At 49.6% G+C, this 27,704-nt stretch overlaps 1 protein-coding gene across 1 annotated transcript; it reads right to left on the reverse strand.

Annotated features, from left to right (window-relative positions):
- Nucleotides 1-320: 320 nt before the first annotated feature.
- MAN2C1 (mannosidase alpha class 2C member 1) lies at nt 321-27,214 on the reverse strand. Its single transcript, XM_032799857.2, has 26 exons — nt 27,060-27,214; nt 24,547-24,672; nt 22,909-23,032; nt 22,221-22,291; nt 21,547-21,724; nt 20,907-21,096; nt 19,477-19,583; nt 18,990-19,100; nt 16,668-16,760; nt 15,837-15,953; nt 14,465-14,560; nt 13,838-13,983; nt 13,443-13,566; nt 12,119-12,240; nt 11,034-11,119; nt 8,505-8,666; nt 7,999-8,081; nt 7,721-7,815; nt 7,146-7,250; nt 6,628-6,784; nt 4,240-4,383; nt 3,358-3,467; nt 2,634-2,713; nt 2,276-2,421; nt 1,090-1,193; nt 321-1,002 (listed from the first exon to the last, which is right to left on the reverse strand). The coding sequence occupies exons 1-26, from the start codon at nt 27,158-27,160 to the stop codon at nt 885-887; spliced, it is 3,096 nt and encodes a 1,031-aa protein (XP_032655748.2). The 5' UTR covers nt 27,161-27,214; the 3' UTR covers nt 321-884.
- Nucleotides 27,215-27,704: the final 490 nt, after the last annotated feature.

The raw sequence follows: 27,704 nt of genomic DNA on the forward strand, positions 1-27,704 counted from the left end.
AGGAGAACACCAGGCTGTGGCTCACTCACTCTGGCGTGTAGGTGGGAGACAGGTGCCTTGACACCTCAAGTGAGGAAACAACGTGCATGTAGAGAGGCAGGAACCTAGCACCTACTGCAGAACCTGAGGTGCCTGCAAAGTTAGATGGCAGCTGAACAGGAGCTTTGAGAGTCACAGCTGAGCCTAAAAATCCGGACTTAGGAGCCTAGGAAGCTTTGTGGCCCCTACACTAGGGCTTTTATTATCTGCCTGGCGCTGGTCTGAGTGAAGGGCAGCGGCTCCATTTCTGATGCCACAGGCAAGAGTCAAACAGTCAGAACTTTACTCAGCATGTGATTCAGTGTTTAATGCTGTTTTTACAGAAAGACCAAGCAAAAAGATGCTGCATGTCTGCAGAAACAGTGAAGTGCCTGTAAACAGGGCAGCACAGGACTGTTAAGAGTTGTAGGACACGCAGTAAAAGGAACTGATTCTGCCATGATCAAAGCTCAAACCCCAGCACCGCTCCCCTGACAGGGACAGGAATCTATCCACGATGTCTACTTGTTGGGTAAGTCAGTACAACACCAGCTCTGTGATCACCCCGCTGCACCCAAATCGAGATCTCCCCACCCCCCAGCATTACTAAGGCCATGGCCCGCCAGTCAGGCATTTACACTCAGAATCAGTGCTGACATGAGCCCAGAGGCTGCTGACCTCTGTCCTGACTCTGCCCTTTGGCGCACACTGAGAAGGGGCAACTCCTTACTACCCCACTGTGCAGCCACTGTGTAGCGCTGGAATCAACGTTTCCATGATTTGAGAAGCTAGTGAATTGCACCAGAGCACGGTGATTTCTGCCTGATTCCGGGACTGGGGCTGGGCTGCCAGCAGCGGTAGCCCTCTTACTGCCTCAAGATCAAGAGGACAGAGCGCACTTGGAATGGCGTAAAGGAAAGCTTCAGGCCATGCTCCTCCAGTGGCAGATGGCTGCTCGGGTCTGGCCGTTCCAGAAGGTCACAGCTGGGGAAGGAAGAGAAAGAGAGAATGAAGCTGAAGCCCCAGAATACAAGGTCTCACAGCAGCCTCTCCCTTCCCCCACCCACTTACTTGATTGCTTCCTTCACAGGAAGGGAGGTCTGGAGCCACGTGACCACAGTGCTGCCATGTGACTCATACAGCCTGACCACCAGCCCATCCAGCCTGTCCTCAGCCTTCATGGACAGAAAGAAACAACATTCTCAGGATCAGCCAGATGACTGATGATACCTGACCTCCAAACGCTTTACCGGGGGGCGGGAGGGGGGCAGCATAATTACCCCATATTAGAGACATGGAAACTGAGGCACAGAGAGGGGAAGGGACACACACTGAGTAGGCCTGTGGCAGAGCTGGGTCTAGAATCCAGGTCAGCCGAGCCCCAGTTCAGTGCTGTAGCCACTAGCATATGCTGCCTAGACAGCACAGTGCCTCCTCCCAATCATCAATGTGCAAGAGCAGCTTTGGTTCACCATTTCGACTAGAGGATAGCCAGCAGGAAGAGGTCAAACTCTGAACCTGGCTGGGTCGCCCCTTTTAGAACAGACAGACCCCGAGTTCTGTAAGTCCCTGCAGGAGGCTGTAATGAGGAGTAATGCTTTGCAATTCTCTTCCAGAGCCCTCAGGGCACTGATGCAGGCAGGAATTGTTCAGCCCATCTGGGCAAAGGAGATATCCAGGCCTGAATTTCCAGAAGCGGCCACTGAGTTTAGGTGCCTGTACTGTGAGTGTTCACATTGGGCCTGATCTCCTGAGGAGCTCAGCCCCGTCCCCACCTCGCAAAGTACGCTGGATTTGTGGGCGCTCAGCAACTCTGAGCATCAGGCCCAAGGCACTGTAAGCTGAGGGGCCTAAAAATGGAAGAGAAGCTGCCACTGCTCTGGGTGCAAGATTTTGGCTAGTGTGATTCTCCCAAGTCCAAACAGTGAGCTAGGCTACCTGACTCCCAGACTCCTGCTATAACCACTAGCCCACACTGCTTGCCCTGTCAGTGTAGGAAATTCCAGCTCAGCTGAACATCAAAGATCTGGGAGGTGGGGGGGCAGATTAAGGATGAATGGAAAGGTCCAATCACTAGACTAGGACTTAAAGAGCTGTAGCTAACTCTTCTGCAAGGCACTTGGCCTCTGTCAATCCAAAGTGCTGTAACAATGCACGATGCTAATACAAGAGCTGCCAGTGCTTTGTGTCTGCATATACCGCAGCTGGCGTCTTTCAATACACCGCTGCCCCCCTCATCTCTCTTTGGGACACGTGCCTGTTTGACGGTTTCTAGCACAACCGCTGGTGAATGCACAGAGAAGGCACTCCAGGCTGGACACTGTGCTGACACAGCTGGCACAGTGTGCAGAGGGAAGTTCAAGTTGTAGGCATAATGGATTACACCCGCCTCGTGGAAGGAACCTGCACAGAGAACACAACAGCAGCTGTCAGGAACTAAGCGTGCAGCACAGTAAGAAACAGCAACAGCACCATCCCCAATGAGACAGGAGCAGTCGCTGTGCCATAGTCCCATATGGGAGAAGGCTATTTTCCTTGCCCACATGCTCCCTTCAGGAATTGGCAGGCTCCTAGGGGGCATATCAGTGCTGTGCTGCTCAGCCTCCGAAACTCACCCTTGTGAGGCATCATGGCATAGGTGAACTCATGGGGTCCAATATCTGCAGTGGCATCTGGTGACTTTGGTGCTCTCAGCCTGGAGGAGAGGGATGGATTAAAGGGGTGGAGTCTCTTCACTGGCAGTGCCTAGAACCAGCCCCACTCCCTTTAAATGCTAGTGCACGTGCACTACCGGTGTCAAACCATCCTGCTGTTCCATCACGCAGCAGAGACCCATGCAAACTGCACCACAGTCAGGCTCCGTGGCAGTGCCCCATTGGGGGAGGAGCTCCTGCCACAAGACTGCAAACAAGCGCTGCACTCACATGCCAGAGGCCTAGGTTCTGTCTTGACTTGTCACCAACACTGACCCAACACTAAGATCAAAGTATTCAAGAAATTGATCCCACCACAGAGAGCAAGGTGCTGCAAGCTCAGTAACTAGATCAGTGACAGGCAAACCTTAGTGGTATGAATTCCTGACCACTGCAGGAAAGGGTTAAAACCTTGTCATCTCCGTACTTGGGGCAGACAGTGGATCCCGTTATAAATGGGACACATTCTAAAGCACAATATGCACTAAGGCTTTCATTTCCAGTCCAATCCCACTACTATATACAGGGTGCAGACCACAGCATTTGCAAAGTTAAACAATAGTGCACATGGGACTGCAGCATCCCCAGCAAGCAGAACTGTAAACCCAAGGCATCCATTGCCCAGACCTGCCCCCCACCCACTCACAGCGAGAGGCTCATCACGTTCTTGTGCACCGACGCGCCGTATTTGCAGTCGTTCAGCAATGCCACCCCGAAGCCGTGCTCAGACAGGTCCATCCACTTGTGAGTCCACACCTTGGGGAAACAACCGGGCCTAGCATTAGGGGGCTCTCACCTGGGATGGTTATTTGTGGAGCAAGATGGGTGCCACACAAACTGTCCTACTGATCAAGAACACAAAGGGTGGCTGGGGGAGGCAGATGGCCCCTTGGGCTCTGCAGAGGGCCAATCCCTGTGAACAGCCTAGATGCACCAATCAGGAGCGTAACTGGAAAGCTAGTCCCCATGAAGGAAAGGCAGCTCGGGCTCTATCAAACTGACCAACAGCTGTAGTGAGGGCAGGATGCAAATTCCCTAGCTCTGGGGAACTGCATGACCCACTAACTCTGAAATGCAGCCTCGTCTGCCACAGGCCAGCTTCACACAACAGCAAATCACAGGCCATTCTGAGACAGTTCAGCACCCGTCTGGATCCCCCGGAGGGAACTCGTGATTGGGCAGTGGGAGGCTGGTACTTTGCTAGGTCAGTGTACAAAGCTGTATCTGCGGCCTGGCTAAGAAAGATGTGAATAGTGGCATCGACTCAGCGACTCAAAATTTTGTTCTTACTGCGGTCCGTGCTTAAAGCTCTGCTCTCTTGGGATATGGGGACTCTGCTCCTGCCGGGTTCACCTCTCCCCAGGAGGCAGCCTATCCATGCAGCAGTTCAGCAAGCAGATATGGTCTGAGGCGAACTGTTCTCAAAGGGCACACAGGGTGGGGAAAGAAGGGACCTTGTCGATCTATCAGGCCTATTTCTGCCTAGAGAGCTGGGGCAGGGGCAGGGCCCAGGCTGCTGCCCTCCTACCTCGAACCGAGCCCAGTCCCAGGATGTGTTCCAGTGTGTCGGCCTCTGCAGGTGCCCAAATTGAATCTCATACGTTGCATTCATGCTCCGAACCCGCAATGGGAACTCCACCTTCAGGAATCGATGAGCCTCATTCCAGTCAACCTAGAGCAAATGGGGCGGCCAAAAGGAGGCTCAGGTCATTGTGGGGGAGATGGGAAAGATGGCGTCATCGCCACCACAGTGGCTCCCCTGTGCTAGATTCCCCAGGAACTCCCCATTATTAACCGCATCCAACAGGTACCTGGTTCAAGGGTGACAGCAGGAAAGTATTGAGCAAGGACTAAAACTGGCCCCAGGACTGTACTCTGTTGCCTCGGAACGTGGGAGAACATGATCACATCAGTCCATCCCAGTGGCTTTAAACAATCCCAAGGCACTTCCGAAGTGCTTCGTTATACACGAGGGGTGGCCAAACTGTAGCTCGCAAGCCACATGCAGCTCTTTTACAATTAAAATGTGGCTGAGCCCCCCCGACCTCCTCATTCTCCCCCTGCCAGACTGGGGAGGAGAAGTAGGGGGAGGGCTTCTGCCCTGCAGCAGGGTGGTGGGGCTCAGGGCTTCTGCCAGAGATGACTAGCACCTGCTGAGAGTGGGGGACACAATTAAAACATTTGCCCCTCCAACAGCTTGAGTGATGCCCTCCCAGGCACACACACCCCTTACCCTCAGTGGCCCCTGCCTGCAGCTCCGAGGTGTTAGCTCCTTGTGGAGAGACAGCGGCAAAGACTTGGGAGCTGCAGCAAGGGGTTGCTGCTTTAGCTCCATGGGAAGAGGCAGCAGCAAAACACCATCTCTGCAGCTCCCAACTGTGTGCCGCTGCCTCTCCCCACAGCTGCAGCTCCCAGCTTGCCAGCTGCAGCAGCTGCTGTGCAGGGAAGGGGCCTGGCAGCACCATGCGACTGAGTGGGGCTAGCAAACCCTGACAAATATCTGGGGGCCACGTAACCCCACGTGGCACCCCATGTCACCCCTGGCTTCTGCCCAGCAGGGTGAGGGGTCTTGGGACTCCAGTCCCTTGAGGCATGCCTGCCAGGGTGCAGGACTTCAGCTGAAGCCTCAAGCCCCAGGAGGCATGCCCTGCTCTCAAACTTCTGAAGATTGTTGTATGCAGCTAAGACTCTTGGTAAGTTTGGCCACCCGTTATATGCAGTAAAGGCTAGATGGGAATAGGGGCATCCAGGAGAGGCAGCAGAGGCGATGGGTGTTGCCTCCAGTGAGGAGACGTGCCTATCTTTGGTTACGAACATTCACTATCTTGGCTGTTTCTTGACTCTCCTCCAGTTCTGGTCTTGGCTTGCCTAGGATTTTCATAGATTCAAGGACTGGAAGGGACCTCAAGAGGTCATCGAGTCCAGTCCCCTGCCCTCATGACAGGACCAAATACTGTCTAGACCATCCCTGATAGACATTTATCTAACCTACTCTTTAATATCTCCAGAGATGGAGACCCCACAACCTCCCTAGACAATTTATTCCAGTGTTTAACTACCCTGACAGTTAGGAACTTTTTCCTAATGTCCAACCTAAACCTCTCTTGCTGCAGTTTAAGCCCATTGCTTCTTGTTCTATCATTAGAGGCTAAGGTGAACAAGTTTTCTCCCTCCTCCTGCTGACACCCTTTTAAATACCTGAAAACTGCTATTACGTCCGCTCTCAGTCTTCTCTTTTCCAAACTAAACAAACCCAATTCTTTCAGCCTTCCTTCGTAGGTCATGTTCTCAAGACCTTTAATCATTCGTGTTGCTCTTCTCTGGACCCTCTCCAATTTCTCCACATCTTTCTTGAAATGCGGTGCCCAGAACTGGACACAATACTCCAATTGAGGCCTAACCAGCGCAGAGTAGAGCGGAAGAATGACATCTCAAATCTTGCTCACAACACACCTGATAATGCATCCCAGAATCATCTTTGCTTTCTTTGCAACAGCATCAGTGTTGACTCACATTTAGCTTGTGGTCCACTATAACCCCTAGATCGCTTTCTACCGTACTCCTTCCTAGACAGTCTTTTCCCATTCTGTATGTGTGAAACTGATTGGTCCTTCCTAGGTGAGCACTTTGCATTTGTCTTTGTTAAACTTCATCCTGTTTTCGTCAGACCATTTCTCCAATTTGTCGAGATAATTTTAAATTATGACCATATCCTCCAAAGCAGTTCCAATCCCGCCCAGTTTGGTATCATCTGCAAACTTAATAAGGATGCAACCTTTCTTTGGACCTCGCCCTGGTCATCCACCTTGCCACCTCTGTGCTCCATTCCTACAACAAACTCATTCTTCTGGGATTCTCTCCTCCCCCAACAGCAGTCTGTATAAGGAGCGTGTGGTCTGAACAAGCCTTTCCAAACCTGGGTCAGGAATCGAAGATAAGGACACATGGCATCCAGGATGACTTCTTGGGTGATGACACTCCGCTCACTGATCTGCAGAGAGAACTTCACACTTCCTCGCAGGCTCCCAGTCAGGACAATCGCCAGAGGCTTCAGAAGGGTTGTGACTGGCTTCCTAAAACAGATGTCAAGCATAAGGGCTAAGATTCAGGGGGTCACAACTCTGTGTTCAAAAGGTTAACGTAAGGCTCCTACACTTGGAAGACAAGCAGGGAGCAGGGATACTTCCTACCCACCTGAGGCTGCGTTTTTCTCAGACGAATTCTTAGAACCCCTCCCAGGTGCTGTGTAACTTTTCCACTATTCTACACTACTCCCTTGGACACAAAGAGTTGGAAAAAACAAGCACATAGTTTTCCATTGCAAAAGTTTTGTCCTCTCTCTGGGAAGTTGGTTCTTTGCTACAATCCCAAGAGGCAGAGAGCTTTGCAGAGTCCTAAAGAAGTACCAGTACCCACAGTGCACTGCTCATCTACCTGGTTTCCAGGTGATAATCCATCACGTCCCAAGCATCCCAGTACAAAGGAACATCATCAAATATCACAAACTGGTTAGCGCAGTGACCATCCTGGACTGATTCTCTGAAACAAAGCAGAAAGGCAGAGGATCAGCAAGGGAACAAGAAGCTGTGGTGAATGACAAGAATTCTGTGACCTGAAACAACATTCCAATAGCCTGGAAACAGACACCTGCCACTTTAGCTTCTCTGGGAGGAGACTAGGTGAGAGAAACGAACCAGCCTTTCATTTGGCCGACTGATGTTCAAGCCCCACAGGTGGCCTTAGTTATGATGAAACTGAGAAGAGGAGGCCTCAAATTAGTCCCCACTGGGTTTCACACCCTGGTCTGTCCAGGCAAGATGGAATCACTGGAGATGGTTTCTGTGAGAGCATATCCATAGTCTACGAACTTTAAGTAAAACCAATGTAGACAGTCAGCTCTTTGGGGCAGGGTCCATTTGCTCCTGTATTTGCTCACTGCCTGGCATAACAAGGCCATAGTCTGGATTGGCCCTCATAGCTCCAAGAAATACAATGAATAATCATCATACCTCCCCGAGTGCACTAAGTAAAGTGACATCACGCGCCCCATGGAGTCCAGGTGAGCCGCGATAACCCCGTTCTCCATGGTCACTGAGCCATCTGCCTGGCGAGAAAGAGGAAAGAATCAGAAGAGAGCACAGGCTCCACACCAGCCAAAGAGTGAGTGAGTGAGTCTATGTGTGTGTGCAATGCTACAAGTTACTGAAAACAGTGTTGTAAATCCAGCTTGGGCTTTGCCCATGGAGCTTTCTAATGTGCACGCGAAGAACCCCACAGGGCGGCTCACCTGTTTTGTCACCGTCACGGGATGAGGGGGTGTTAACGAATCCTCCACAGCAGAGTAGCCCATACTAGGAACCTTCACCAGGGCTGAAAGAAGAGAGGCAGAGTGGTTCACTCAAATGCTTTTTCCTTTAGGAGATGTCTTCTCTCTCTCTCCGTGCCATTGGACCCCCTCTTCATTAGGAAATACCTTCTCGCTGCTTCGACGTCCAGGAGCTTCCCTCGTGAAAATAATTTTCCATATGATGCTGAGGGAGATGGAGACTATTTCTAGAGATCATGGATAACCCTGATCTAGAGATAACGTATGAGTCCATGTCTGTCTCAGCTGTGCCAGAGGCAATGGCTCTGTATCCTCTATGTGACTGGAATTAGACAGCCATCACTTTGTTGGTCTAGTTTTACTGGTCCACCTCCCCTGCTCCTGTCCCTCCCACCAGAAGATTTAGGGTGTATCTGTGCTTTGTGGGGGACGATCTGCAAGTCTTTAGATAGGCAGAACAATGGCACCTAAGGTCTTTGCTCCAGTCCTGGAGATGACTTCAGTCCGTTCCCAGGGCAAAGTGTTCAGAACAAGGAGGCTTTCTTCTGTCTCGGGACCAGTCAGCAAAAGTTCTCCAAACAAGGATCGAACAGCATCTTTAATGAGGAGACCACCCATGCTACGGATTTCTGGGCAAAGCAAAGGCATTTCAGTTCAGAGCAGACTACAGTAACTCCTCACTTAAAGTCATCCCAGTTAATGTGGTTTCGTTGTTACATTGCTGATCAATTAGGGAACATGCTCATTTAAAGCTGTGCAATTCTAACATCATTTGGCAGCCACCTGCTTTGTCTACTGCTTGCAGGAAGAGCAGCCCGTTGCAGCTAGCTGGTGGGGGCTTGGAACCAGGGTGGACTGGCAGCCCCCCTATCAGCTCCGCATTCCCTTAAGTTCCCTGGGAAGCAGCTGCCTGCAGTTCAGCTGTTTCCCCCCTCACCCCACCAACTACCATGTGCTGCTCCTGCCCTCTGCCTTGGAGCTGCTCCCAGGAATCCTGCTTGCTTGGGGCAGGGGGGGAGGAAGAGGAGGACTAATGTCAGGGTGTCCCCTTCCCCCCTGCTCCTGCACCCCCCTTACCCCATCTTCCATAGAATGGGGGTGACACACCAGGGCTCAGGCTGGAAGGAACTTGCAGCAGCTGCAGTCTCAGCAAGCTGATCTAATTAACAAGGCAGTGTACTTAAAGGGGAAATCAGCATCTCTCACACACACACTCCTTCCATTCCTGCTCCCTTGCAGAGTGAGAGAGTTAACCCTTGATGGCTCAACCAATTGCTAGTTCATCATTTAGCAGTAAGGGAAATAACCCCCGCTCTGACTCCTCCACTTCAACCAAGCTTCACAATCATCTCACTGTGTACCAGTATTAAATTGTTTGTTTAAAACTTTGTGCGCACACACACACACACACACACTATATTAGCACAATTATATATAGTCTTTTGTCTGGTGAAAAAAAATTCCCTGGAACCCAACCCCCTCATTTACATTAATTCTTATGAGGAAATTGGATTTGCTTAACATCGTTGCGCTTAAAGTCGCATTTTTCAGGAACAGCACAACAACATTATGTGAGGAGTTACTGTATTAATTATTGAATTATAGAGCACTCCAAAGTTGGCTAGGCCCTTTAGAGACATTCAAAAAGACAATGGAGTGAGAGAAAGGATGCAGTACACAATGGCTTAAGACTTGCTGGTCCATTTGCCCCATCATGCCTAATCTTACTAAGCAAATTTTCTTTACCCTAATTCCCCCAACTCCCTTCCATTCATCTGGTGTGTTTAACTCTGGGCTGCATTTTTTCCAGTTCAGCTCTGGATTCCCTCCTTGCACCATCCTAACATTCCTCTGTCTTCCATGCAAATTCAGACCGGCCATAAAACATACATTTTTTAACAGTGAGGGTAATTACCCATTGGAACCACCTACATGGGTCGTGGTGGATTCTCCATCATTGGCAATTTTTAAATCCAAGATGGATTTTTTTTCTAAAGTATCTGTTCTAGGAATTATTCTGGGGAAGTTCTCTGGCCCATGCCCTATGGGAGCTCAGCGAATTCTTTCCCAGATATATGGCTGATGGATCTCATCCACTTGCTCACGGTCTAACTGATCTCCACATTTGGGGCCAGGAAGGAATTTTTCCCCTCAGGTAAGATTGGCAGAGACCCTGGAGAGGTTTTGCCTTCTCTGCAGCATGAGGCATAGATCACTTGCTGAACTAGTGTAAATGGTGGATTCTCTGTAACCTGAAGTCTTTAAATCATGATTTGAGGACTTCTGTAACTCAGCCAGAGGTTAGAGGCCTACTACAGGAGGCGGTAGGTGAGGTTCTGTGGCCGGAAATGTGCAGGTCAGACTAGATGATCATTATGGTCCTTTCTGGTCTTAAAGTCTATGAGACAGTGAGATGATCACAATGGTTCTGTCTAGCCTTGGAATTGATGCATCTCTGCAGCCATTCCTAGCAACCTCTGAACAATTCTCTCCATCCCCACTGCTCAAACCAATCCTTCACATGCACGGTCTCTTCCAGTCTCTCAGGCTCCTGGGACCTGCAGAGGAATCTCCATCTGCAGGGACAGTGTGTGTATGTGGGAGTCCTCTGCTTGTCAGACTCTGTGTAACCAGACATGGTTGGGGCTGGTTTTCTCTGGGTATTGACAAATGGCATAAGGCAGACTGGCATCAGGGCCATGGCCCAGGGAACTATGGGCATCATTCTTCCTACCAACCTCAGTGGAAGCAGGATGCGCAGGGGAGGAAAACAGATCGGGTCCCATTTGTTATTACCAACACCAAGAGCACCACCTATTAATGTGGAGTCCCCAGCGTCTCTAGGGCTTGTAACAAAACCAAACCACAATCAAACCTGGCGAGGAGTCAGATCAGAAAGCAGGAACACCACCTTTCAAAACCCACCTGGCAGAGAGCGTTACAATGAACCCAACCCACTTGGCAGGAAAAGCCTCTTAGTACAAATCACTCCTCACCTGCATAGTATTTCATGGCATCCTCCACAACCAGCTGGATACAACTGCCCGGCAACACGTCATGGAACTGATTCAGGAGCAGCAACCTAAGCACGGGGGACCAAGGCAAGAAACAGAAGAGAGCTATGGATTAGCATCACTATGAATGAACTATGCCACCCTCATTTTAGAGGACAAAGCCCTTTGTAACTTGCTGATGGGGACTGCAACAGCCAGGCAGTTCACACATGCACATGGTAACTGTGGCTTCTGGCTTCAGGTCACCACTTTCATTCCATCCATCAAAAACTGAGTTCTGCCAGACCCTGCTCTGCTACTATGGGAAACAAGAGAATGCAGCCAGCTCGAAGGCCCTGAGCTCTCATAGTCACCTGAGCCAGGCATTCCTAGTCTTTTTCTGGGAGGATTCCCTGGCCACAGGCTTGGGAATTCACAGAAACAAAATATATTTGTTTCTTCAATTCCCTGCCTTGTCAGCAACCGTGGGCATTGGTGGCATCTCAGTGTCTCCTGGTCTCTGCCTGTGGCACACAACAGTTCAGCCTCCTGAGGACCACAGGGGTATTTCTAATAGCCTGTGATATACAGGCAACTGACATACTTGTCCATAAAATGAATTCTTCTAAAAATCAGTCTGTTGAGAGAGTGCCTGGGGTTTGGTCTAAGCTATAAATGAATGAGGCTACTTTTTGGTTTGCTACTTAATATATTGTTTGTTACTATGATCTAATGAAAACACTGTGCCTGCTTGTTTTTTATATACCTGAGTGTGCTTAACGCTAGAGCCCTGCAAATCTGTGGTTATCCACTTTATATCCGCAGACATCTGCATCCGCGGATGCGGTTGCATTACCATCTTTGCAGATTGTGGACTGGATGCTGATCCAAATTTTTGTATGTGCGCAGAGCTCTACCAGTGAGGTAGGGTGCGGATGCAGATGCATATAAAAGGGGGAGTGGGGATTGCAGGTCATATACAAGTTAATCATCATGGATACAGATTCAAATTTCTGTATTGGCACATGGCTCCAATTATCACAGCAGTTTTATCCAATCAGTGGTGGCACTCGGACGAACTACTTTACCTCCAGAGATGCTGCAGTTTGATGGAAGGATACTGGAAAGTATTTTTCTGGGTCAGAGCAAAACTACTCAGTACTTCAGCATCATGGAGTATCCGCTCGCACTCCCGATTCCCTTTCTTTATCTGATCCCAAAGGAAGAGAAACCAGGAAGAGCTATATCAGATGAGATTTTTGTCATCAGTAGCAAAACATTATATCAGGCATTGGGACGCAGACAGTATCTATTACTGCTGGGGGGGAGGGATAGCTCAGTGGTTTGAGCATTGGCCTACTAAACCCAGGGTTGTGAGCTCAATCCTTGAGGGGGCCATTCAGGGAACTGGGGTAAAAGTCTGTCTGGGGATCAGTCCTGCTTTGAGCAGGAGGTTGGACTAGATGACCTCTTGAGGTCCCTTCCAACCCTAATATTCTATTATATATTCACAAATAGCAATGAGATTCTCTTTTCCCTGAAGGTACCTTCTCCAGAGCCCCTCCCACTGTAACAGCAGAGATTACAGTCGCTCAGAAATCAGCTAACTGTTCTGAAAGATGGTACTTCCCACAATGCTCTGTTAATCGATAGCAGCACCCAATGTTGCCATGTCAGTTTTGGAAACAACAGGGTTTGGGTGGCAGCCTCTCTGTACCATGTTTACAGAGGTCAGGCAGAGACACACACTCAACTGAGGGCTAAATGCCCCTTCCTACTATGGGGAAAACCCCCAGTGGCTCAGCAATCAACCCGAGAGCCAACGAACAGCTTTAGCTCATCTCTGGCTCAAACAAGAGCATCCCTCTTGTTTTCAAACACAGTTCAAAGAGACCCTGTCAATAGTTTAAAGCTGAGACTTAAGGCCAAAGAAGAAAACCTGAATTAACCAAAAGCAGTGCTAAAAACCACAACCCACCAATGCTGTGCCAGTGCATGAGACCGAGAAAGTGGACCGACTAGAAACAGGGTGTGTCTACACAGGAACAAGGCTTAAATAGAAATGGCATTCAAAACGAACCATCTGCAAGAGTCTTGTCTACACTAGGGATCAAGCCGATGGGAGTTTTCTGTTAATTTTCATGGTGCAGTCAGAGCACCAATCATTGTAGCACATAGGGCTCTGTCCTGATAACTTATATTAGACTAAATGGGAAAATTACATGGGCTCAAAGCTTTAGAGAATCACAACGTCTTTATCGGGTCCTACTATGGCGCTACATTGGACCAATGATGGCACACCAAGGAGATGGATTCAGAGTGGACATCTTCCCTACTGATCAGAGTTAACATTGATCTAGATAGTTTCCACCCACTGCCTTATCTCCTTTCCCATCCCGGGCAAGTGGTAACCTGGGCCTGGGTGGTATAAGTGCCGTTGTGTAGCTCCAGGAACAGTTCTCCTGTCCAGGTAAACAGCTGGGTCTTCTCCTTCTCCAGCATAGAGAAAAAATGGTCAGGTGTGGACATTTGAACCCTATGGGGGAGAAATGCAGATAGTAACAACACAGGCTTAGTAGCTGTTGCCCACTGCAGAGGGAACAAGGAGCCCTGTGATTCCTTCCCTAGCACGAGTGGATAGATTGCAAGTGGGAAAGCAACAGCCCCAGCCGTGAATCATCAGTTCCCTCCAGCCCCACTTTCCAGAATGCTAGGACCAAAGGAGTTAGCAGAAATCTCTCAAGAGTCAGCAGTCGGCACTGAGCTCCGAAGGACACATGAGGAGAGAGAGCAGAGCCTCCCTAGACCTGGGCAGCCCATCTGTATCACTCATTCTCTTCAGTCTGTCCAGCATCTTCTGCGTCGGGCCACCTCCTCCATCTCCAAACCCAAAGAGAGCGGCGCTGTGGTTCACACGGCCTTTGTCTTTGTTGTTGTTCATGGTTTTCAGCATCTAGAGAAGATTACGTATACACAATACATAGTGTCAGACCCTCACATAGTCAAGCCAAGGAGAGCCCAGCAGACACTAGTTTGTTATCTTCTTACCATGTTCATTCTCTTTTCAGCTCTGCCTCCTGGGATACATCCACCAGGCCCCAAGGAAACAGGAGAATCTGGAGAAGTTGAGAGGCCTCCTGCAGTGACTCATCAGCTCCCCACTACCCCATAAATTTATCTTTAAAATGCAGCTGATTATAGAAACTCAAGGTTCTGACACATTGCACGGACAGACAAATCTGGGATTTACTCCAAACATCTAAAGCCCCCAGCTGCTTGTCCTATCACCTTTCCCCACCTACTCACTATGTGGCACTTCTCTCCAACAGCCTTTGCTTACAGCCCAGATGGCGGTGACATTCCCTTGCAAGCTGGGTACACTGGGACAGAAAGACAGAAGCATACCCATCTGCCTACAATGTCATATCGCTCACCTCCTCCACACGACCTTTTAGGTCATAGGAATTGCCAGGTGGGAAATGGGTCAGAACTTGGGAGCCGTCGATGCCTTCCCAGAAAAAGGTGCTGTGCTGGAAGAGAGCAAAACGTCACCAAGGGGGAGTCTATTACAGCCTCACAGGGGGACACTACAGGGACAGCCAGAATGGGGCGCACGAGTCCAGGGAGCTACTGAAAGGAAACTTCTGGTTGCCCACCATTAACTTTTCAAAGCTGTTGCTTCATACTTCAGCACCTTACCATGATGTGATCAGTGGCCAAATCTTCTCTGGTCATGGCTAATGAACTACCTGATCCAGTCAGCCTCACGTAAAGCTCTGGTGGGCTCTTTGAAAGAGAGCATGTCAAGGTTCCTTCCCCACTCTGAACTCTAGGGTACAGATGTGGGGACCTGCATGAGAACCTCTAAGCTTAACTACCAGATTAGATCTGGTTTTGCTGCCACCACCCAAATTATTTATGAATTATTTGGGAAACTCTGTCTACCTCCCCCCAAGAATATTTTCCTCCCAAGTACTATAACCCTTCCCTAGGTAGCCTTGAAAGACTTCTCCACCAAGTTCCTGGTGAACACCGATCCAAACCCTTGGATCTTAAAACAAGGAGAAATTAACCATTCCCCTTCCTTTGCCCCCCACCAGTTCCTGGTGAGTCCAGATCCAACCTCCTTGGATCTTGAAACAAGGAAAAATCAATCAGGTTCTTAAAAAGAAGGGTTTTAATTAAAGAAAGAAAGATAAAAATCAACTCTGTAAAATCAGGATAGAAAATAACTTTACAGGGTAATCAGATTCAAAGAGCTCAGAGGAACCCCCTCTAGCCTTAGGTTCAAAGTTACAGCAAACAGAGGTAAACCCCCTAGCAAAAGGAACATTTACAAGTTGAGAAAACAAAGATAAAACTAACATGCCTGGCTGTTACTTACAAGTTTGAAATATGAAAGACTGGTTCAGAAAGCTTTGGAGAATATGGATTGATGTCTGGTCCCTCTTAGTCCCAAGAGCGAACAACCCCCAAAACAAAGCGCACACAAACAAAAGTCTTCTCCCCACCAAGATTTGAAAGTATCTTGTCCCCTTATTGGTCCTTTGGGTCAGGTGTCAGCCAGGTTACCTGAGCTTCTTAACCCTTTACAGGTAAAAGGATTTTGGTGTCTCTGGCCAGGACGGATTTTACAGTATTGTACACAGGAAGGCTGTTACCCTTCCATTTATAATTATGACAGGGCCTATGCCCAGAGAGCCGAAGGAACAGTTCAGTTAGTACGAAGATTGGTCACACGCAAGCCCACTGGGCAGATTTCCATACACACGTGCACGCCCCCCACAACAGGAAAGGCCAGCTCACCGGGAAGGTGTTCACCAGGCTCCAGCTGAGTTTCTGAGTGAGGAACCATCGTATCCCACAGCCACGCATCAACTGGGGCAGCTGGGCTGAGTATCCAAAGGTGTCTGGCAACCAGAACTGGGAGCAGAGAACAGAACGTGCGAGAGAGAGAGAAACACAATCCCATCACCTGCTCAGATGTCTCTCAGACAATGTAGCCGTGTGCATCTATCTCCCCACACATCTTGAGGGCAGAGATAGGAACAGGCCCAAATTCTGGATACCCCATATAGTCAGCCACGTATCACTGTGGCCTAATGCCCTCCACAAGGCCCCTCAGCCTGGAGGAAATATTGCTAGGTAGTGGGTGCTATATGAACTGGCCAAGGACTACATACTGGGGGGTAGGAAGAGGTACGCTGCACTAATATATCCAAGGCCCTAGCAGCCTCCAGCTGGAATTTCTTGTAGATGATCCAGCCATTCAGGCACTAGTTTAGGACTTGAGAGACCTGGAATAAAGTCCCTGCTCTGCCACAGACTTCACGTGTGACCTTGGACGAGTCACTGGGCCGGTCTGTGCCTCAGTTTCCCCATCTATACAGTGAAAATAGCAGCACTGCCCTTCCCCACAGGGACGCATGAGGATAGATACAAGAGAGATCAAAAACTCAAATACCACAGTGATGGGTTACATACATACCTTAGATAGATCACTCCAAAGTGAGCATGTCCCACCAAGAATGAAGCAGAGACACTTGGAATATCAGCTCCAGAAGGGACCACATGGATCATTTCCCCACCCCCACAGAGAAGGAACACGTGGAGGATCCACCAAGGAGAAACACATACCTCCAAGCAAAGCTTCCCAAACTGCTGCTGGAAAAAACGCTGTCCCTGCAGGAACTGACGCACCATTGATTCGCCACTGGGAAGATTCCCGTCCTGCGAGACAATGGCAGCCCTGAAGAATTCTATGCAGATCTCCTGCCCCACTTGCCAGCAGAGAAAGGAGAGTGGCCACCCCAGTAGCATACACCCCATGGCAGGCCCAATCCATACAGCTCCCAGCTGAGACACTGCAGTCATGTATGGACTTGACACACCCTCCAGAGGGGTGGGGGAGGGTAATAGAATCTGGGGAAAGGGAAGAGCTGTGTTCACAGTGCAGCTGAGGGTGCTACTGGGTTATGGTTCCAGGGTATAAGGCTGCCTAATCTACAGTTAGGGGTACAGAGGGTAGGACTCCCTGGAATAGGGCTAAGATTCCAGTTGGTAGGACTCTCCAAGCTAGTGCTATGGTTTCAGAGGGTCGGGCTCCCAAGGCTAAGACTAGGGTTCACATGGATAGGACCCCTGCAGCTAGGGCTGGGTTCCAGAGGGTAAGGCTCCCCAAGTTCAGGTTAGATTTCCAATCAATAGGACGCTCCGGCTAGTGTTAGGTTTCCAGAGGTTAGAGCTCCCCAAACTAGGGTTAGGGTTCCAGAAGGTAGGACTACCAGGGTTAGGGTTCCAGAGGTAGGGGGCTCCCCAAACTCAGATTAGGATTCTATCAGATAGGGCCAGTGCAAGCTAGGGGTACAGTTCCAGAGGGTTAGGTGGCACAAGCTGGAGTTAGGGTTCCAGAAGGTAGGACTGCCAGGATTAGGGTTAAGATTCCACAGGGTAGGACTCTGCAACCTTAAGTTAGGGTTCCAATGGGTAGGGCTCCTCAATTTTGAGTTCTAGAGGGTAGGCCTCCTCCCCTGGTTAGGGTTCCAACAGGAAAGGCTTGCCAAGTTAGGGTTCTAGCTAGGGTTAGAATTTCGATGGACAAGACCCCCCAAGCTCAGGTTAGGGTTCTCAGGGAGAGGACTCGCCAGGCAAGGGTTAGGGTTCCCTGGGTAAGGCTGTTGTGAGAGAACTGGATATGATATAACTCGCAGCCTTTTTGTGCACTTAGGCCCCCATACACTGGAAGCGAGGACACCAGATAGGAATAATCTGGCCTTGCTTAGGCAAACAGAACAAAAAAACCTGCAAGCTGCAGTTTCACCAGCGGGGACAGATAAAGTGAAAGGACAGATTCATGAGCTTTGTGAGGGAGGGAAACATGGAAAACTGACCCTGATTCTGGTTGTCTGTGTTTGTCAGGGTTTTTTGCTGAAGCTGCTTTGCTTATATGGAGAATAATGAATTGTTATTGGCTGTTGCAAGGGAAACTGTTAGCCTATTAGAGGCTATTATGAGTTATGTGCTTTGTCTGGAGAAAATCTATAAAGAGTTTAGTTAGACAGCATGCTTTCTAACTAGCCAGAGGAAGCTTTTCTTCAGGGAAGGAGCCGACACCTAAACTCCCCATCAGCTCCCCAGAAGATCCCCCAGAAGGCTGACTGGTGATCACTCGAAACCATTTCAGACTTTGGGTAAATATAAATGTTTACTAGCCCTACTGCTAGTAGGGCTAGTAAGTAGCCCTACTGCTGAAGCATTGATGTGTGTGCGCACACTTCAGACCTAATAAAAAAGTAGTTTTAAGTACAAGCACTCTCGTTCATGCCAATCATTTATCAGATAGAAGAGCTGTGTCCCCACTGATTTATTCCTGACACTGCCTGGAGAGAAACAGTGAAATTACCACTGCAGTGCTGTGGGTTCTGACAACCCAGGGTAACAGGGCTGCCAAAGAAGCATTAGGATTCAAGATGGTGCAACTCCCCAAGCGAGGGTTGTGGTTCCACAGGGTAGGGATCTCCAAGGTAGCATTAGGGTTCCAACAGAGAGGACTCTCACACTATATTTAGGTTTCCAATGCATAGGACTCCCCTGGCGAAGGTTAGGGTTTCAGAGTATAGAGCTCTCCAGGATACATTTGGTTTCCAAAGGGCAGGAGTCACTGTGTTAGGCCCCAACGCCTAGGATTAATGTCCCAAAGAGTAGGGGTCCCTGAGCTAGGGTAAGCGTTCTAAAGGGTAGTGGTCTTCAGGTACCATTAGTATTCCAAATGGTAGTGTTAGGGTTACGTTTCCAGAGGGGAGGGCTCCCCAGGCTAGGGTCTGGGTTCCAAAACCCCTCATGATTCCCCATGAGATTCTGAGCAGAAGAAGATGTTAAGAGAAGGCATCTGAGACTCAGTAACTGATCTGTTAGAGAGAAGACTCAGAGGGCGATGCAGAAGTGCTGCTGTGATCTTACCATTTCTACCCAGGTGCCACCAACAGGTATGAACCGTCCCTCTTTGGCATAGTCCTGAATCTGAGCATACAGCCCAGGATACCAGTTCCTCACCCACTCAAACTGCTGAGCCTGCAAAAAAGACATAGCCATAAAGCACCCGGAGACTATTTTAGTGATTATCCAATTTGTCTAAAGCTTCTGACTCTCAGCAACTGCAAACCTGAATTTTTAGCAGGCATTGGAGCTCAGTGCAAATAGGACTGGTCCCAGACCTGGCAGGACAGCTCTCTGCTACCAGGCAGGAGGCTTGGGCTGAAATCTGCACCTGGCATCTGGGCTTGGGAGCATGGTAGAAGCAACTTGGAGACCAGGGATAGAGAAGTCCCTTGCATAGCAGCCCCCCTCCCAGCCACTTACCATGCTCCTTAGAACATGCACTAACCTTCCTCCTGTCATTGCTCCAAGAGTTTTGCTGCCCACCTGGGAGCGGAAGACAACAACTCACCTGCGAGCAGACAAATGTGAACTCCGGGTTCTTCTCCATCAGGCGTACAACGGTCACCCAGCTGCGAGCACACTTGCGGATAGACTCCTCGTATGGCCACAGCCAGGCTGCAGGGACAGATGCAGGCTGAGCTCACTGTGGCCACACGCCCTTTCCATTTTAAATGGCCATTTTTTTATATATGCATACAGCCTGCTGCCTGCCAATGCCCATTCTGTGCTGCCTTCCCCTGGCTGGAAAGACACAACTGAGCCTCATCACAGCTGTGAAAAACGTGTCACAGACCATGAAATCTGGTTTCCCCTGTAAAATCTGATATTTTGTATACTTTTACCCTGTACTATATTCTTTTATACTATAGGGTATAAGTACATAGCATTTCTCAAATTGGGGGGTCCCAGCCCAAAAGAGGGTCTCAAGCCTATTGTATAGGGGTTGCAGTATTGCTACCCTTACTTCTATGCTGCCTTCAGAGCTGGGTGGCTGGAGCGTGGCAGCTGCTTGCCAGGTACGAAGGTCTGAATGCAGTGCCGTTGCCAACAGCAACACAGAAGTAAGGATGGCACAGTATGGTATTGCCACCTTTACTTCTACCTGCTGCTGCTGGTGGCACTGCCTTTAGAGCTGGGTGGCCAGAGAGTAGCGGCTGGTGGCCAGGAATCCAGCTCTGAAGGCTGCGCTGCTCCTGGTGTGGCACTGCCTTCAGAACATGGCATCAGTCCAGCAGCTGCCATGCTCCAGCTACCCAGCTCTGAAGGCAGCACAGAAGTAAGAGTGGCAATACCGCAACTACCCCTACAAAATTTTGCAACCCCCTTTTGGGTTGGGACCCCTAGTTTGAGAAACACGGACTTAAGGGCTTTACATTTTTGTATTTTGCTCTTTTTCCACACATGTTCATGCTTTGTTACAACTCCGTGAAATTTAAGATTTGAATATCTGAAATTGTGACAATCAAGATTTTTAAAATGCTATGACCATGAAATTCATAAAGATGGACTGTGAATTCGGTAGGGCCCTATTCATCTGGGATCCAAGCTGTGCTGCCTTAAAAGAATCGACCACTGTGGGGTGTGAAGACATGGGAAAAAAATCACACTATTTAAAATGTCAAAGGATTGAAGCATGGCTGTAAGTCCTGAAGAGTCCTCAGCTCACGAGGCTGCTGCCTGTCCTGGATACCTCCCTTCCTTTTCCCACAATAGCATGACTAGGGAAAACCCCTGTGGTAAGTCACCATCTCCAGCCAGGCTGATATGGCTACAAACATTTTGTAGCTGAGAGCTGGGATGTCCCTATCCCTTCCTCTAGAGGCTCAGAGCATCACTTCTACAGAACACTCAGTGCCTGCTCCCTTCTGGCAGCACTACTGGCTAGCCCTACTAACCACAGGCCTTTCAGCAGCACGCATCCCCTGGGCCCATTCTTACCAGAATCGATGTGGCAGTGGCCCATAGCATGGATGGTGTGCTGGCTCTCTCCATTCTTCTGCCTGAAGATGGAAGAGGCGCGGTGACGCACCGCAGGGAAGGTAGAGGAGTCTGTGACATCAAGCAGGTTAACCATCTGATTGGCCACATAAAGCATCTGGAAGCTCCGCTGGTTTTCCTCCCCGAGGAACTGAGGGAGGGCAAGAGTGAAAAGAGAGAGGCGCTTAGCTCAGCAACTCTTATATTAGACAGGCTGAGAGTCTATATGATGGATAGCACACTGAACTGCTGCACATGTGGACAGCCCATTAGCCGTGTCCTACCAACTTCCCACCTCTCTACCAATGACACGTGTAGCCTGAGGCAATACAGACGCAAAGGTGGTGTTTCCTTCCCCTACTATACGCATTTCACTTTTTTTGGAACTCAGAGGCTGCAGATGTTAACTGGCAAGATGAGACAAAGGAGACACTTTCAGTTGTACACAAGCTACAATGGCAAATACTTACTCCTTCAGGTCTTTTTGGTAGAGGCTGGAGAGCTGGAGGAAGGAGGTCAAACCAAAGGAAAGTCATGAAAAAAGGAGGGAGGGAGGTAGAGGAGCTGGAGAATAAAAGAGACAAAGGACTAAAGTATTTACCTTGGCCATGTCCACTAGTATCTCAAAATCTACCAGCAGCTCATGGACATCCCTGTTGAAGACCACAAGCTCCGCCTTGTGCAGGGTGAACTTCTTGTCAGGGTCAGGAGGTGCAATCAGGCTGCCTTTTCCAGCCCCAAAGAGACCATTGCAGGCAACTTCCACATAGACAGTCAGACTGTAGAAATGAGAAAAATGGAAACAGATGTCACCAGAGATCAATGAGCAACTCACTGTGTTCTCTGCGTAGAGACTGGGAAACAAGATCTGCCAAAAGCACAGGAACGGTCAGACCAGGCCAGACCAGTGGCCCATCTAGTCTGGTATCCTGTCTCTTATGGTGGCCAGTGCTTCAGAGACAGACATACTACACCTACCTAACTGTGCAACACTACCCCATGTGGGACAAATGTCTTCCTGATTCTACCTAGTGAGCAACTCACACCCTGAAGCACAGCAATCAATAAACCTTGTCATTGTAATCCAGCCTGATGTTACCTCATGAGCTGAGCAGCCAGCAGGTGACAATGCTGCATCACCGGTCCTCACAGCTCTGAATAGAGAGGCCGGGGCACTTTCCCTGTGTGGTGTGGCTGTGCCAAGAGTACCTCATAGCCCCTCCAACCAGTGCAGGGTGGGGGTTTCCCTGAATTTCAGCAAGCAGCAGTGCTCACCTGTGAGGCTCCGCCTCCTTGAGGTTGTCTGTCAGGATATAGCTGGTCTTCTCCCCTTCTTTAGTCAAACCCTGTGTGTCACGACAGGGAGGACGGACATTAAAATTGCTCCATGACAACACTCACGTCAAAAACGTTAACACAGGCTCAATGGGAATGGCTGCCATTCTGCATCAGTACAGAATCACTGACCCATGGCTTGTTGATACATATCAGCAGAGGGGCCTCTTCTGACAATGGACTTGTGCATACTGAGACAGTGCTCACTGTTTGCCTATGGAACTAGCACAAAGACCATTTGCAGCACCCTGCTGAATGAAGATTTTGCTCAAACTCCCTAGGACATGTCTCCATGCCCCATCAAACAGACACTAAAACATCATGGAGAGGGTCAGCTTCTCCTATAGAGCTGCTGCAACCCCAGTGTTAATACCAATCCCATGGGTATTCCATGCCACAGTGGTCAAGAATATTGCATTAAAAACCTCACAAAACAGGGAAGCGCTATATAATTAGAGGAAATTGAAATCCAGTCTGATTCAAACCGTGTAACAAATGGCAGGGAATTCCTACAGCCCCCTTATAAAGGGCTGAGGCAGAGGACTTCATGGAAACAGCACTGATTGCAGCACTGCCTGTGACATATTTCTCATAAAGATCTAGCATTGGCACACGCACTTCCTCTTACCTGAACCGGCTGCGCATCCCTCCACACCATCCCTTCCCCATCGCTTTCCCACAGGAGATGCACTTCCTTCCCCACCCATTCTCTGGGGATGCTAAGCTCCACTTTAAACCAGCAGGTCCACCACCTGAAAAAGACAGGTACATACACTTCTGAACTGATGTTGACCCATTCATGATTAAGCATTTCCCTATGAAAGGTTAACATGCACAAGACGCTACAGCCTCAGTAGAATCTCTCAAGGAGGTCTGTGGGGAAAACACGGAGTATGTACAGACACTAGTGTACAAACACACACAAGAGACAATCCCTCCAGGGCTTGCTTTTATTTTTTCCTAAGAGTGAAAGATGCTCAACTGACAGCCTCGTAGACAGAGATCTGCTCTGTACAGATCAGGTATGATAGGGTATGGTCAGTAGCAGTACAAGCACCCCATGCTCTGCCTCCACCCATACACATCAAGCCAGACCCACCAGGAACACCCACGGGCAGTTTGTTCTCCATGGCTCATCCAGTCAGACAGTCATCAAAGGGGGAAGTTTAGAGGTGCTTTTACAGTACTGACACCTGTTGTCTAGGAACTGGACTGAGAAGCCCATACATTCCACCCAGGTCCCAAAGAGCAAGGGCATCTCAGCCAGCTGTCTAGCAATAGTTTGACCTGCTCTCTCAGAGAAATCAGAACAAAGGAGCTACCACGCTGGAAGCAGAAGGGGCACACAAAGGGGGTCTCACATTACCAGCATGGAGTGAGACCAGAGACTGTGACTGCAGGGATAGAGAAACTACCCACCAGGCAGGAAAAGGTCTCAGAAGGGGAGAAAAGGGATGAAATCAACCCTATTTCATGAAGGCCCAAGTCTCAAAGATCCACTCCCCGCACCTCCATAGTCTAACATGAAGTATTCCAGAGGGACTGCTGTCATGGGAGTCAAGTTGGAGGAAAGGGGCTCAGGATGGTCAGAGACAGGTCATTAGCTTCCAGAATTCTTGGGTCAAGTTTTAGTCTGGAGTTTATTTTTATAACAAATTACAAAACACCCAAGAAACAGATATTTATGATACCTCCTTTAACTGCCCCAGCATTATCACAGGCCTTCTGTTCTGCCTGGAGATTTGCCGATAGGCCCAACGCATAAATCAAAATCAAAATCCTAAACATGGAGCTGAAAGAATCCAAAAGAGGGAGGTAGATGGCTGAGCAAAGAGATTTCAGAGTGCCCAGCTTGCAGTCTAGTCCTGCCTCTGACACTGACTTGCCACAAGGCCTCAGTCAAGTTACTTAACTTCTCTATCCCTCAGTTTCTTCCCAAATGTAAGACATGGAGGATTAGATATCTTCTCTCCTACGCTATCAGGGGTTTGTGAGGATTAACTAATAAGCACACAAGTAGCCTGAAGTTAAAGTGCTAAAGATATCTTTAGGTGTAGAAAAAGACAGCTGTATACACACAGGTGTTGCACACAGTCCTACTGATTAATCTGCAGCACCTGGGGAGTAAAAATGGAATCTCACACACAGAGCTCATTGTGTCCCTCAAGGGGAAAAACAATAGTGACTTCACGTCACTTCCTCATTTAAATAAATGTCAGTTAAAAATCAATTCTCATCACTTTGTTCCTCTAAGGCTGGTACTTACGTGGGTCCAAAGGAATCCCCAACTTTTGCAGGTCTGAATTCTTGTCTGACAGCTTCATCATATGGGATTCGCTGAGGGGTCTGGAAGCAGGAAAGAGACACCAGGGGGCAGGTGCCCCCGAAAAGCCTGCATTAAAGATGATATGCAATAAAGTCAGTCAACCCAAAGTATGAAGATCTGTCTCCCAATCTCCTAATGAAGGCTAAAGCTTTGTCACGCTTGGTTTTAACCCAGTGGTTTGCCATTGCAAAAAAACAATGTTTTAAAAAAAACTAACAATCTTTTTTCTTATTAGCCTGACAATAATCCTGGGTGCCCAGCATGGCATGTGGTCACCATTGGCAGCAGAACACCTGTATCTACCTTGTATATTTTCACTACCACAAGTGCCAAGCCATGGACATTTTCTTTGTTCCCACAAAACACACCATCATAGAAACGTACGGCTGGAAGTGACCTCTAGCCCAGCCTCCTGTGCTGAGATAGGATCAAGTAAACCTAGAAGACCATCCCTGACAGGTCTTTGTCCAAGGTGTTCTTAAAAAACCTCCACTGATGGGGGTTCCACAACCTCTCTAGGTAACCTGTTCCAGAGCTTATCTAGTCTTATAATTAGAATTTTTTTCCTGATGTCCATCCTAAATCTTCCTTGCTTCAAATTAAGCCCATTATTTCTTGTATTATCCTCAGTGGATGTGGAGAACAATTGATCACCATCTTCTTAATAACAATGTTTCCCTTTTGTTCTTTTCTATTTAAACGATAGGAGCCCCCATTCAAAGCTTTACAAAAACCTTTGCAAGCAAAGGTTACAGCATATTAGCACTGGATGAAGCTATGACAATCTACACCACCTGACGATCTGTGCCTAAGTGAACTCATATGAACTACATATAGCAATACCATGGTACAGTTATCTACTTGTACAGATTTTAAAGACACGAGCTGAGCAACAATAGTCACATTATGACTTAAAGCATGAAGAGGAAATTTATAGTACAGACAAAGCAGCAAAGAATCCTGTGCCACTTTATAGACTAAAACATTTTGGAGCATGAGCTTTCGTGGGTGAATACCTACTTCATCAGATGCAAGTCAGTAAAGACAGAAATTCCACTCCTGAAGCAGCAGAGTGAGAGTCTTAGACCCAACATGTCATTCATTCATTCCAGTTCTGAAGAAGGTGCTTACAATGCAATTATTGGTTTGTTCTTTTCCAGGAAAACAGGAATGAAAGATTTTTTAAAATGTAATACAAAGTGAGGGGTTTTAAGACATCCCCCCAGGTTAGTGGCTGAACCATGCTGCTATCAGAGTAGTGCACGTGTGCAGGGACAGGGAGCTAGATGTGAGAACAGTAGTATCGCTCTGAGGCTGGTTGGTTCCCACTTTCTCCCACCCAAAACAGCCTACCTGACTCCTTTGTGCCCCATCGCAGGCCTGGAGGGAACACACATACACGTGTCAATCCTGTTTATCTCACACCTAGCTTCCTGTGCATGCATATATTCAGGCCCCAATCCTGCAATTTATTTTAAGGGATTGGCTGTACGTCTATGCAGAAGCCCCATTAACTTCAATGAGGCTCAGTCTTCACAGCTGGGGTCCTCCTGAGCAGAGCCAGTTGCAGGAGCAAGGATTTATGTGACAGCTGCCAGGAACAGATGCAGTAAATGTAGGGTCTATGAAAGTAGTCTTTTCTTTAAAATATTTGAGAGCTAAATAACAAGAAGATTGTGGTGCTGGTAAGACAGATGGGTCTGTGAGAGGATCTCTGTGGAGCTGCTCCATAGGGTGAATAGGAGAACCTCCTTCCTACACTGTGAGAAACCCAAAAGCATTGTCAGAATCCGAGAGAAAGAAGCAGAAAAATGAAACTGACCAGCCTAACTGCAGAGTGAAACAGCAAAGCGGAAAGAAAGAGCAGCAGAGCCCCTTTGATTTTTAAAGCCTTTAAACGCACAATAAAGGATCTTGCAAGTGTCCCTTCACCTGCCCACACCCCGCCCCCCAGCCTGCTCCAAGCTTTCGGAGCAGCGACACCCGCTGTAGCAGGGGGGACACCCCACCCGATCGCCCCGCCCCGGGGCATGGCTGGACTCAGTGCGACTCTCAGGTTGACCCACAGCCCCAGCAGCGGGTTTCACCGCGGAGAAGCCACGCCGCTTTCCAAACCCAGACCCGTCCGATCTCGGCCCGCGCTCACAGCCGGAACCAGGGACCGGTGGCGGCTCGGGTCCCCCGCCGGCCAGCGGGCCTCGCTCCGCAGCTCGCCCGCGCACCCTCGGCCCAGCGTCCCGAGCCAGCCCCGCGCCACCCGGTCCGGCACCGGGCCGCCGGGCCGGGCCGCTCAGGAACGGGGGGGGGGGCGCTGGAAGTGAGGGCGCTGGGGGAGAGGGGGCGCAAGCGCCGCCGCAGGGGCTGGGGGCGGCGGACCCCGCCCCGGGCGGGAGCGCGACGGCCGGCCCAGGGGTCCCGGCCGGGGGGGCGGGGCGGACCAGTCCGGCTCCCACCTGCCCCGGAGGCTGCAGTCGGGGAAGCCGGGCCCGGAGAGGAACTTCTCGGCCCGCTCCAGCGTGGTGCGCCGATGCTTCAGCACCTGAGGCCCGGCCATGGCCCCGCGGAGCAGCGCGGACACGGACGGAGGCGCAGCTCCAGAGTCCGGCCACAGGGGGAGTCTGAACCCGTGAGCTACTGCGCATGTGCCGTGCGGCGGGAGTGGTACGGTGGGGCGTGAACGCCCCCGGGGCGGGGCCTGCATCCCGCCTCTATGTCGCCCAGCAACGAACCTGTAGGCTACTGCGCATGTGCCTTGCCGGGGGGTGGGACGGTGGGGAGTGAGCGCCCCGGGGGCGGGGCCTGGGTCCCGCCTCTCCCTGTCGCCCAGCAACGGGCACTCGAGTCTCTCCATCTCCCTTTCACGTGGTACTCTATAGTCATCCCTGCACGCAAGAGAGATGATTAATCCTTTGTAATCAGCGATAGCACTGGGTCTTCTACTGACTCTGACCCCGTTGCCTGGCAATTTTACACCTTCAAATAGTTTTACTCACACCACTATGTTGTCGCTTTTACATCAGCTGTATTGTAAATGAATCGTAGAAGGGGACTTCCTTTCAAACACTCTCAGGCTCAAACCCTGCTAGCAGCCCCCTGTA

Source organism: Chelonoidis abingdonii, chromosome 9, assembly GCF_003597395.2.
Source record: "Chelonoidis abingdonii isolate Lonesome George chromosome 9, CheloAbing_2.0, whole genome shotgun sequence".
Lineage (NCBI taxonomy): Eukaryota > Metazoa > Chordata > Testudines > Testudinidae > Chelonoidis > Chelonoidis abingdonii.

What these genes read in the sequence shown, in the direction of transcription:
- MAN2C1 (XM_032799857.2), bottom strand. Translation starts at nt 27,160, where the DNA reads ATGGCCGGGCCTCAGGTGCTGAAGCATCGGCGCACCACGCTGGAGCGG. An exon ending in TAAAAGGTCGTGTGGAGGAG is followed by an intron (nt 13,984 to 14,464) that starts GTGAGCGATATG and finishes AATCTTCTCTAG; the next exon opens with ATGCTGAAAACCATGAACAA. An exon ending in GATTATCACCTGGAAACCAG is followed by an intron (nt 6,785 to 7,145) that starts GTAGATGAGCAG and finishes CATCTGTTTTAG; the next exon opens with GAAGCCAGTCACAACCCTTC.